This window comes from Mauremys mutica, chromosome 1 (genome assembly GCF_020497125.1).
Source record: "Mauremys mutica isolate MM-2020 ecotype Southern chromosome 1, ASM2049712v1, whole genome shotgun sequence".
Taxonomy (NCBI): Eukaryota; Metazoa; Chordata; order Testudines; family Geoemydidae; genus Mauremys; species Mauremys mutica.
The window spans coordinates 158,355,366-158,368,076 of record NC_059072.1 but is presented as its reverse complement, the minus strand read 5'-3'; the positions used below and the strand labels follow the sequence as shown (position 1 = coordinate 158,368,076).

General features: G+C 48.2%; 1 protein-coding gene across 4 annotated transcripts in view; it reads left to right on the top strand.

Moving 5' to 3' along the window:
- TMEM39A (transmembrane protein 39A) overlaps window positions 1-5,272 on the top strand; it is a 28,587-nt gene extending 23,315 nt beyond the window's left edge. For 3 of the 4 annotated variants that reach the window (XM_045001213.1, XM_045001216.1, XM_045001215.1), the window contains exons 5-9: window positions 633-787; window positions 1,313-1,661; window positions 2,542-2,729; window positions 3,743-3,863; window positions 4,995-5,272. In XM_045001213.1, the coding sequence (XP_044857148.1) occupies window positions 633-787; window positions 1,313-1,661; window positions 2,542-2,729; window positions 3,743-3,863; window positions 4,995-5,228 (1,047 nt within the window). In that variant the 3' untranslated portion in view covers window positions 5,229-5,272. The remainder of the gene's footprint in view (window positions 1-632; window positions 788-1,312; window positions 1,662-2,541; window positions 2,730-3,742; window positions 3,864-4,994) is intronic. The other variant, XM_045001214.1, reaches the window with a different exon arrangement.
- Window positions 5,273-12,711: the final 7,439 nt, after the last annotated feature.

Genomic DNA, 12,711 nt, shown 5'->3' with positions numbered 1-12,711 from the left:
AAATAATTCCCTTATTGCAACTTTATCTTCTCCGTGCAAGACTGCAGCCTGTAAATTTGCTGGAGTAGGGGGAGAGAATGTTCAAGATGCAACATGTGTCTCATCATCATGGAGCAATAAAGGACTAACAGAATACTTGTTTCCTACTTCATGGTTCAACTTTAGAAGGCCCTATTGTAGGAATAACCTAGCACAGGGGTCGTCAGCCTTCAGCACATGGCCCATCATGGTAATCCACTGGCAGGCCACGAGACATTTTGTTTACGTTGACCGTCCGCAGGCACGGCCCCCTGCAACTCCCAGTGGCCGTTGTTCGTCGTTCCTGGCCAATGGGAGCTGCAGGAAGCTGCGGGCTGCAGGATTGTGCTGGCCTGTCACTTGCAGTGGGTTCAGGCTGAGCTCTAAATAGTCACTAATATTTTGAATTGTCCCAAAGAATGGGATATAAGAGCTACCTCCCAACACCCCTCACCATCACTGAAGTAAGGGGATCTCTGTTCCTGGGGAAGAGGGCAGCAGTCACTCCACCTCCTTCTGGAATCCTGCTGACCCTCTTTCTTCCCCTCAAGTGCCTGCCACACAGACATACCATGGCACTAGGTAATTCTTTCTTCTGGGTTTTGAATTTGCAGGCCTCTCAGGTGGGCGCAATGTCAGTGATTCACTACATGGCATTGATTATGGCGCGCCTGGTGCTGCTCACGCTGTGCGGTTGGGTACTTTGCTGGACTCTGGTCAATCTCTTCCGCAGCCATTCTGTGCTCAACCTCCTCTTCTTGGGCTACCCGTGAGTATTGCTCTTACCTTGGGGAAAGGATGGGGCCATGAGCCCTGGTGGAGGTGGGAGATGGGTGGCCGCAGCCATGTTGGGAATGTTGCACGGAGAAGAGCTGCTGACCTCTGACCCACGTTGGAGGGGTGTGTGGATAGAGGAGCTCCTGGCTTCTGAGCCCCAGTTGAGTAGGTGTGGGTGGGTGGGTGGAGGGGGGTGTGTCTGAAGGAGAGGAGAGCCATTAGCCCTGGAGCCATGGAGAGAAGTTGTGGATGTACTGTTAGTAGTAAGTGGGTTTATTGAACCTCTGAAGCCTGTGGGTGGGCTCACGGGTCTCCTAGCCAAGAATTTTAGAGAGAGAACTCTGTGCCACGCTGAGGCTCCATACCTTACAAGGAGAAGGGAGGAGACCATTGGGCTCTGAGTACCAGACAGTGCTGGCTTCCATGGGCTTTCTCCCTGGAGCATGTTTGTGTCTGCTCAGTGATGGCATTTGGTCTCGCATGTGGACAGCAGCCATCTCACCCTCCTTTCCCACAGGTTCGGTGTCTACGTTCCCCTGTGCTGCTTCCACCAAGACAGCAGAGCGCAGCCCCTCCCAACCGACTGCAGCTACCTGGTGCAGGATCAGATGGTGGATGACGGGACCTCAGGCATTGGCAGCCTGGTGAAACCCAAAGACTTCCTCTCCCTCCTGCGGGAGTCCCTGAAAGAACAGTTCAATAACCCTACGGCCATCCCAACCCACAGTTGCCCCCTCTCCCCAGACCTCATCCGCAATGAGGTGGAGTGCCTAAAAGCGGACTTCAACCGCAGGATCAAGGAGGTTCTCTTCAACTCCCTCTTCAGTGCCTACTACGTGGCCTTCCTGCCGCTGTGCTTCGTGAAGGTAGCTGTTGTCCATCTCTGTCGCTCTCTCTGCCACTTCCCCCCGTCGCCGCTGCCTCCTCAGTTTTGCACGAAATCGTTGATGTGCCAGTTTTCTGGTTAATCCCCTTTTCTCTGTCTCCCCTTTGGCAGCCTGGATGGTGGAGTGTGGCTGCATCTGGAATGCACTAGTACCGCTCCTGGTTGGCGGATAGGTATTGCCATACACGTGATGCACCTGGTCCCCTCCCCATTTACTAACCCCCATTCTCTTCCCCAGACCGACAGATAACTGTGGTCGTGCCACAAGTGGGTACCAGCTGCCATGTTCACCTCCCAAGTTTTGCCAAAGGTTGGGGTGTGCGTGTTCAGATCGGGGGTTTTGGTTCGGCCTGTTGTAGAACAGGGCCAGCAGGGAAGTCTGGACCTGAACCAAAGATGTGAAGTGTTGGTGCCGGGGCTGTGTGTTGGTTCTCTAAATTGTGCCAGGCTCCGTGTCTATTAACTAAGAAATCAGGGACTTCCACAGCCATCCCAGTTTCTGTTGTCCATTGTTGTGTGACAGGAGCTTGTTAAGATTGTCTGATCATTAATCTGCTGCAATGAAGGGAAAGGGCTCCGCAATCCATGGCGCGACCCTGGTCCATGTACACTCCATGGCTCAGCTACCCTTCTGGTATCAGCTGCTGGGGGAGGAGATGCACAGGTACATCACTCCCCTGCCTCTATGCCCAGGAGAAGGAACTCTGAGGTGTCTCCTAGGTGGTAACCCTCCAAACTCACTGGCTGGGCAGTGCATGCCTGTGAAGTCTGGAGCTGGTCTGCTGGTTGCACACAGCACCCCCCTGCGCTCTCTGCTGTAACATGCCAGTGGCGCTAACTTCCCATCCGGTCTCTTGCAGAGCACCCAGTACTACGACATGCGCTGGTCCTGCGAGCACCTCATCATGGTGTGGATCAACGCCTTCGTTATGCTCACCACGCAGCTGCTGCCCCCCAAGTACTGCGACCTGCTGCACAGATCGGCCGCCCACCTGGGCAAGTGGCAGAAGCTAGAACACGGCTCATACAGCAACGCCCCACAGCACATGTAAGAGCAGGCTGGGAGGGCTCAGTGCGCTCTGCCCATTAAACAAGGGCATTCTAAGATGCGGCTGTTCTTTGCCTGCTGGGTTTACAGTGAGGAAGCGTCTCCATTCTTCCTAGTATTAGATGGAAAGGTCATGGCTGTTCTGCTCTGTCTGTGCTACCAGCACTCCCCACCCCTGAGCACTGTCAGCTTCCTCGTGGCAGTGCCCTGACAGCGCTGGCTCTTGTTCCCCTGGGACACTCTCTCATGCTCTTGCAACCAGTTGGAGCAGTTAGTTCACACTGGGTGGTGGGATGCTTTCCTAACAGCCCCACTGACACTAAGACAAAGTGCTCTTGGTTCTTGTGGTGGGAGCCATTTGGGCCTTGTGGTAAGGGTAAGGTTAAGATTTTGTCACGTTTTAGAAAAAGTCACAGACAGGATGTGGGCAATACATTCATGGAAGCCCATAACCTGTCTGACTTTTATTAAAAATAATGTGGGGGGGGGAGGGCTGACAGGGAATGACTGAATTCTGGGGAGGAGGATGAGAGCCCAAGCCCTGCTGTGGGGCGGTCCAGCACCCGCTCGCTCGGGGATCCAGGATCCCCCTGCTGCCTGCGACGGCTTGGAGCTGCGGGGCCGGTGACTGGGAGCTGGTGGGGGTCCCCTGAAGGCTGGGAGCTCTGGCCCTGCTGCCCCAGGGCTGAGGTGGAAAATGTCATGGAGGTCTCTGGACGTCACAGAATCCATGACCTCTGTGACATCTTATCCTTATTAATGGGGCTCTGACTTATTCCTGACTTCAGCTTAGACTCCCTCTGTGATCTTGTCACCACTCCATGTCTCTGTTTCCCTGAAAGGAATAATGATACTCGCCTGCTTTTGGCAGGTGCACTGAAATTCTCTCATGAGACATGAGCTCTTGAGCTGATCTAGGCAACACACACTCACCCCTCTCCTCCCCCCGTTTCTCCCACCATCACCACCCGCTGCCTCCTTTGGGCTAATGGCACGTCTCTTTTTCTCCTCAGCTGGTCAGAAAGTACGATCTGGCCACAGGGCGTGCTGGTGCGACACAGTCGATGCCTGTACAAGGCAGTAGGGCCTTACAATGTAGCAGTGCCTTCAGATGTCTCCCACGCCCGCTTTTATGCAAGTATCTCGTCTCCCAGAATGACACATCAGGAGTGGGAGGGGGGGTTGAGCACCGCTGCAGCAGTGCAGGTTGAGAATTGAAAGTCAGGCAGAAGGAATAAACTGGATTCTCTAATCCAGCAAAACCAGGGCCTGGTCCAAACCTTTTCTTAATTTAAAGCTCTTTCCCTCAGGGCCCTCTAAAGTTTTCTAGTGTGCACTGCAGACTGGCACTAGATACAGAGCTCCACTTCTGCCATAAACACATACTTCATAGATTTGTTGCACTCTTGGTGCTAAACCTCTTACTGAAACAACTGCAGGCTAGTGCCTAGCGGAGAATAAGATTTAAGGTGGTTGGATTGCTTTTAGGTTGAGTCGCCAGAAGGCCTGGCTTTCTTTCCTAATTATAGGTCCCCTTTATTTTCTTGTTCTCTCGGTTCAAGTAGTTTTGTTTTAAATATATGGCCCCCTGTAGTTTTGCAGATGTTTAATTCTAGATGTGGCCTGGTGCCAGCTGCTGCTGCCCTGACAGCTGAAAATGGCAAAAGAATTGAAATTCAAAAAGTTGCTCTGGTACTTTGAGGGCCTGGGAGGAAGAGATGGAGCCTGTATTGTCTGTTGCAGTGTGCATCTAGCTTAGCGTGCACCTGTTTGGGGCCTGTGTTTAACATACGGGTGAATCTCAGTTCAGCTCCTGTGTCCCAAATGGGCACTCTTGTTGGCAGTCACAGCAAAAAGGCCAACGATTGAATGAGCCACAGAGAGCGAACTCTCTTGTCAGTCAGGGTTGGAAGGGGAAGGGATTTCAGCCCTGGGTAATCTCCTTCTGCTGGTTCTGGGCAGAGCGGCTTTCTACTCACAGCGCTCAGGGAACTTGAAAGCACTTTCAAGTCCACAGCAGCAGCATATGCCATTAGCCATTCTCCAGCATCGCTGTAGCATTGGTGCCTGGCACAGTAATGCATTACAAAGCAGGGAATCCAGATTGCCAGAGCATTTTTCTTGGCTACCGGCTAGCAGCTGATCTGGACATTACAGAGTATTTACCCCAATGCCCCAGGCCTTACAACTGCTACAAAAATACTCTGTCAGCTTCTTTACCAGAGCAAACCACAAACATGCAGATCTTTTTTCCCCCCACTGCAGTTCCTCTTTCACCGTCCATTACGGCTGCTTAACCTGCTTATCCTCATCGAAGGCAGTGTCGTCTGCTACCAGCTGTACTCCCTGCTGCGCTCGGAGAAGTGGAACCACACCCTCTCCATGGCCCTCATCCTCTTCTGCAACTACTATGTCTTATTTAAGCTCCTTCGGGACCGGATAGTATTGGGCAGGGCCTACTCTTACCCCCTCAACAGCTACGGACTCAAGGCACATTAACCTGCCAAACGCTCCAAGGGGTGGGGGTGGGGGGGAAGGGAGGGAACGTCAGAAAAACTATTTTCGTACAGTTCTATTTTTTCTTGCGCTGTTTATAAATATTTAAGATATTTTATATTTTGTATACTATTGTTTTGTGGGGCGGGAAGGGGGCAAGTGGCAATTAAATGTCGCTTTATAAACAAGGTGTTATTTTATATATATCTATACAATCAGTGTGTATATACCGTATATCTATATCCATACATACAGTTATGTGAAGCAACAGGCTTGTGCGTCTGGTCACTGTGTCTGCTTTGCTCACACAATCGCACTGCCACTGTGTCTCAAGCCCTCTCTTGGGGGGGCAGGAGGAGTCTGTTACAAGGTAGAGAACTTGCCTCCTACCATGGAAGTGTGAACAAACCCAGTGGTGGAGACTAATCAACAAAGGGAACTAAAACCAGGGGGTTTCCAGAGGATTTCCTCCGATGGCTTAGTACCAAGAGCTTTTTGCACAGGCACATGCTGCTCTGGGACATGCATGCCCCTCTGGTGACAGAGAGAGGAAAAGCATTTTGCTGCTCTAGCAGCTCAAGGTCTGTGCCAGGGCTTAGCACAGAAGCTAGGACTAAATCCACAAAAGAACTTAAATTCAGCATTGCACTGCCTAACAGGTGCTCGGGTGCCTAGTAGAATCGACAGCCCTACGTTAGGTGCCCAAGAATGGGATCCATGAGAGGCAGCAAGGTGAAGTGGGAGCTATCACCAAGGGACGTGAGCACCTAGCTCCAGTTTGGAGGGAAGCGCCTCCCTCTCATCATGACCCTTCTTCTTTAGTTAGGTATCTAGCTCACCACAAAAACCAGTGCCATCTTAGCCCTGGGTAAGAGCACTCAACTGGGATGTGGGAGATCCAGGTTCAGGCTCTTTCTCTGCCAGATGGGGAGCAGGGATTTGAACTCACATCTCTCACAAGAGTGCTGTGACCCCTGAGTTCTGGGCTATTATGCTGTAGGGCTCTTGCTATGCTCCCTGGTGATGCCACCCCACTTTGTACAAATAATGAAATGGTCATTAAGGCCAGAGAATGAGCAACTCTCGTGCTTAGCAAGTAGGCTTGGCAGCACTGGATTTTTCTTTTTACAATTTCACTGGATAAGAGCGATGTTTGTTTTTAAGCATTTTTTCTATTTACATTTTCAGAGTTGTGCAAAATGAGGGGGGTGTCAGACAATTATTTAATAAGTTGCTATTGAGTCAGAAAGTTGAAGCTTTAGCTGTTTACACAAATTGTCAACACCACCTGTCAAAATAGGAGTTTGATTGAAGGTTATTTACTCTAAGTTCAAGAGATTTTTCTTATTTTGCCTATCTGTAAATTAGTTATCACTGGAAGTATTTTTTCCATCAGTCTGTGTGTGTGTTGGTGAAATCGACATTTAGCAATAAAAGTCTAATCCTCCCAAGCCTATCAGTAAGTTAGAGCACTCCTCTGGGAGATGGGAGGTGCTGGGGTTGCCTCTCGTGCTGAGGTTGCCTCTCCGGGGGAGGGAACTCCAGTTTCTAGGAAAAGGCAGGTGTTAGTAATGGGAGATTCGATTATTAGAAATATAGATAGCTGGGTCTGTGATGACCGGGAGAACCGTATGGTGACTTGCCTGCCTGGTGCGAAGGTTGCGGATCTCTCGAGGCATCTAGATAGACTTATGTGTAGTGCTGGGGAGGAGCCGGTGGTCGTGGTACATGTAGGTACCAATGACATAGGGAAGGGTAGGAGAGATGTTCTGGAAGCCAAATTTAGGCTGCTAGGGAAGAGACTGAAATCCAGGACCTCTATGGTGGCATTTTCAGAAATGCTCCCAGTTCCACGCGCAGGGCCAGGTAGGCAGGCAGAGCTTCAGAGTCTCAATGCGTGGATGAGATGATGGTGTAGAGAGGAGGGGTTCACGTTCATTAGGAACTGGGGAAACTTCTGGGATGGGAGGAGCCTATACAGGAGAGATGGGCTCCACCTAAACCAAAGTGGAACCAGACTGCTGGCACTAAACATTAAAAAGGTTGTAGAGCAGTTTTTAAACTAGGAGATGGGGGAAAGCCGACTGCTGCAGAGGAGCGTGTGGATCGGACACAGACTTCTCTTAGGGGAGAGTCTGATGATAGAGAATCTCCAGGTTATAGTCAGGAGCAGAGGAATGAGAAGTATAATGTAAGGGCCGGATCAGATGATAAACAGTCACATAAAAAAGAATCTGGCACATCAGAAAAAGGCAGGCTAATAAACAGGGACAAGTTTTTAAAGTGCTTGTACACAAATGCCAGAAGTCTAAATAATAAGATGGGTGAACTAGAGTGCCTTGTGATAAAGGAGGATATTGATATAATAGGCATCACAGAAACCTGGTGGACTGAGAGCAATCAATGGGACACAATCATTCCGAGGTACAAAATATATCGGAAGGACAGAACAGGCCGTGCAGGGGGAGGAGTGGCACTATATGTTAAAGAAAGTGTAGATTCAAATGAAGTAAAAATCTTAAGCGAATCCACAGGTTCCATAGAGTCTCTATGGATAGAAATTTCATGCTCTAGTAAAAATATAACAGTAGGGATCTATCATCGACCACCTGACCAGGACAGTAATAGTGATGATGAAATGCTAAGGGAAATTAGAGAGGCTATCAAATTAAGAACCCAATAATAGTGGGGGATTTCAATTATCCCCATATTGACTGGGAACATTTCACTTCAGGACGAAATGCGGAGATAAAATTTCTCGATACTTTAAATGATTGCTTCATGGAGCAGCTGGTACGGGAACCCACAAGGGGAGAGGCGACTCTAGATTTAATCCTGAGTGGAGCGCAGGAGCTGATCCAAGAGGTAACTATAGCAGGACCGCTTGGAAATAGTGACCATAATACAATAGCATTCAACATCCCTGTGGTGGGAAGAACATCTCAACTGCCCAACACTGTGGCCTTTAATTTCAAAAGGGGGAACTATACAAAAATGAGGGGGTTAGTTAGACAAAAGTTAAAAGGTACAGTGACTAAAGTGAAATCCCTGCAAGTTGCGTGGGCCCTTTTTAAAGACACCATAATAGAGGCCCAACTTCAATGTATACCCCAAATTAAGAAAAACAGTAAAAGAACTAAAAAAGAGCCACCGTGGCTTAACAACCATGTAAAAGAAGCAGTGAGAGATAAAAAGACTTCCTTTAAAAAGTGGAAGTCAAATCCTAATGAGGCAAATAGAAAGGAGCACAAACACTGCCAACTTAAGTGCAAGAGTGTAATAAGAAAAGCCAAAGAGGAGTTTGAAGAACGGCTAGCCAAAAACTCCAAAGGTAATAACAAAATGTTTTTTAAATACATCAGAAGCAGGAAGCCTGCTAAACAACCAGTGGGGCCCCTTGACAATGAAAATACAAAAGGAGCGCTTAAAGATGATAAAGTCATCGCGGAGAAACTAAATGGATTCTTTGCTTCAGTCTTCACGGCTGAGGATGTTAGGGAGATTCCCAAACCTGAGCTGGCTTTTGTAGGTGACAAATCTGAGGAACTGTCACAGATTGAAGTATCACTAGAGGAGGTTTTGGAATTAATTGATAAACTCAACATTAACAAGTCACCGGGACCAGATGGCATTCACCCAAGAGTTCTGAAAGAACTCAAATGTGAAGTTGCGGAACTATTAACTAAGGTTTGTAACCTGTCCTTTAAATCGGCTTCGGTACCCAATGACTGGAAGTTAGCTAATGTAATGCCAATATTTAAAAAGGGCTCTAGGGGTGATCCCGGCAATTACAGACCGGTAAGTCTAACGTCGGTACCGGGCAAATTAGTAAATAGTAAAGAATAAAATTGTCAGACACATAGAAAAACAAACTCTTGAGCAATAGTCAACATGGTTTCTGTAAAGGGAAATCGTGTCTTACTAATCTATTAGAGTTCTTTGAAGGGGTCAACAAACATGTGGACAAGGGGGATCCGGTGGACATAGTGTACTTAGATTTCCAGAAAGCCTTTGACAAGGTCCCTCACCAAAGGCTCTTACGTAAATTAAGCTGTCATGGGATAAAAGGGAAGGTCCTTTCATGGATTGAGAACTGGTTAAAGGACAGGGAACAAAGGGTAGGAATTAATGGTAAATTCTCCGAATGGAGAGGGGTAACTAGTGGTGTTCCCCAAGGGTCAGGCCTAGGACCAATCCTATTCAATTTATTCATAAATGATCTGGAGAAAGGGGTAAACAGTGAGGTGGCAAAGTTTGCAGATGATACTAAACTACTCAAGATAGTTAAGACCAAAGCAGATTGTGAAGAACTTCAAAAAGATCTCACAAAACTAAGTGATTGGGCAACAAAATGGCAAATGAAATTTAATGTGGATAAATGTAAAGTAATGCACATTGGAAAAAATAACCCCAACTATACATACAACATGATGGGGGCTAATTTAGCTACAACGAGTCAGGAAAAAGATCTTGGAGTTATCGTGGATAGTTCTCTGAAGATGTCCACACAGTGTGCAGAGGCGGTCAAAAAAGCAAACAGGATGTTAGGAATCATTAAAAAGGGGTTAGAAAATAAGACTGAGAATATATTATTGCCCTGATATAAATCCATGGTACGCCCACATCTCGAATACCGGGTGCAGATGTGGTCTCCTCACCTCAAAAAAGTTATTCTAGCACTAGAAAAGGTTCAGAAAAGAGCAACTAAAATGATTAGGGGTTTAGAGAGGGTCCCATATGAGGAAAGATTAAAGAGGCTAGGACTCTTCAGTTTGGAAAAGAGAAGACTAAGGGGGGACATGATAGAGGTATATAAAATCATGAGTGATGTTGAGAAAGTGGATAAGGAAAAGTTATTTACTTATTCCCATAATACAAGAACTAGGGGTCACCAAATGAAATTAATAGGCAGCAGGTTTAAAACAAATAAAAGGAAGTTCTTCTTCACGCAGCGCACAGTCAACTTGTGGAACTCCTTACCTGAGGAGGTTGTGAAGGCTAGGACTATAACAATGTTTAAAAGGGGACTGGATAAATTCATGGTGGCTAAGTCCATAAATGGCTATTAGCCAGGATGGGTAAGGAATGGTGTCCCTAGCCTCTGTTTGTCAGAGGGTGGAGATGGATGGCAGGAGAGAGATCACTTGATCATTGCCTGTTAGGTTCACTCCCTCAGGGGCACCTGGCATTGGCCACTGTCGGTAGACAGATACTGGGCTAGATGGACCTTTGGTCTGACCCAGTACGGCCTTTCTTATGTTCTTATGTTCTTAATTCAAGTCCAAGTCCCTGTTCCTGACCACCTACCATTTCAGGCCCTGCAATCAAGCCAAGTGGGGTAATGCCTGGTTTGAGGATCCTCCCTCCTGGGGCTCTGGTTCCCAGCTTGAGGAAGCTGTGCACATGCTCAGCCACAGATTTTTAGATGCCAGGGGAATTTGGGCACCTACAAGATTAGGAGGTAGCTGAGTGATGGTTTTGAGGATCTAAATTTTGGATTTTAAGTACCTAAAGTGGCAGTTGAGCATCGAACTCACTTTGTGGATCTAGCCCTCAGGCAGAAATGCTGTTAACTAACATAGGGCTAGCTGGGAGATATCCAGTGCATTGATTTTCTTCCAGAGGCTAAGGGGATGTGATCCCCTCCACCCAGAAGGGGTTGATTCTTCAGAGCAGTTCCCCTGGTTTATAGAATGGGCCAAGCTCAAATGGCACTGGAGTGGACCGGAAGCAGTTTAGGGTCTCCCCACCCCTTGAGTTGCTGCTGGCAGTTTATAACATGGCTAGTAGAAGGTTCCCATCACTGGGGTATCAGGACATATTTTACATGAATTTGAATCAGAGCAAATATGTTTCTAGTACCCCCTGGCCCTCTTCACAGCAACCTTTTGAGGTCACCCCTGCAAATAGAGACTCTCAGTCACATACAAAGAGCAGACTTAGCAGAGAAAGAGATAACTTGTTTATTTGAGTGAACATCATCCATAACCATCCCAATGCAGGACATGCTGGTAAAGTCTCCTAGTGCCTTTAGGCAATACACAGACACTTGTAGCCCCTCTACAGAAATGTACCAAACTAGAATTAAGGTTACAGTGGAGAAAGTATTTGTTTATCAGTGAGAAGGCTGTTGCTCTTCAGAGGAAGATACCAGAGCCTAGTTCTCATTGCTTAGTTACAGTAGAGAGGAACTGAAAAACATTCAAAGATCCCAGCAGTTTCACTATCTCTAACTGCCAGTGATGCTAGCAATTAGCAGTGGCTGCTGATGTTTCCCAGCAGGAACTGAAGGTAGAGACGACAGTAGGGGCCACTGGTGCTTTTCCATTTGAATGCTATGAAACAAGCAGTCTTAATCCTCAGTGTAAGGTCAGGTCCATTTAGAAAATGAAAATGGATTGAGAGGGGTTTAAAAAAACCCAACTCCCCTTTGCTTCCTGCACTGAAAGCTCCACCGTTTCCTAGTCAGGGAAATGGGTGTGGCTCTTGTCCTACACTGGCTTTTGCAACAACTTTATATTTAAAACCTAGAAGTGAGGGTGTAGCAGGAAGAATATATTGAACGAATCCAGGAGCTTCCCTGTTAAGTGCATCTCTTTAGTCTCAGCTAGAAGCCCTACCACCTACTCAGGTTTAGTGCTAGGCCTTTTCTTGCTCTGATAAAGTGACTAAGCTGAATGCACAAGGGCAGGAAGAAGCCTCAAGCCCCATGGCGGATTAACAAATTTGCTGCCCCCCACAGTAAGCCTGGGAGGGAGGGGGGAGAAGGGGAATTGCGGCGCACTCGGGATGGCAGTGGTGGAGCAGAGGTGAGCTGGGGCAGGGAACAGTTCCCTCCCCGTCCGGGTTACTCCCCAGCTCATCAGCACTTTCGCACAGCAAGCCTGGGACAGAGGTGTAAGGAGGGAAGTGCAGCACCCCTGGATGGGGGAGGAGGGGGGCCAGGGATTTGGGGAAGGAGTGGAGTGGGGGAGGGGGTTCGAGCAAATTTGCCCCCCTAGGCCTAGGCCTTGTTGGCCTAGGCGCTAATACGCCACTGCTCAAGCCATCCCAGAGGGTAGAGGAAGGTGCCTATGAGAACTTAAGGCAGGAAGTTTTCCTATAGGTTGTGATCTTTAGCTGGCCCTGGACTCTTCAGGGAAACAAGAGCAGAGACTGGCTGTGGTAAACAGGGTTCACCATGTGCTTTTTGGACGCATAAGAGGGTGGACCAGTAAAAATCCCTCCTAGGCAGGGACAGCTGCCCTCTCCTTGGTCCACAGTTTAGTTCCCCGTTCAGTGCTTAGACAGTTCCTCCAGCAACTCTTAGCAGGAGGTGCTGGCTGTTAGAAGGGATATAATGACCCAGCCCTTATGACCTCTTACCTACTGCTGTGCTGCAGTTAGACATGCTTGTTGGGCTTCTGCAGTTCTGTGCATCCCACCCTCAGGCTCTACGAAGGGCTCCGCTCATAACATTTCCCAGTTTCACAGGGAAACCCACACT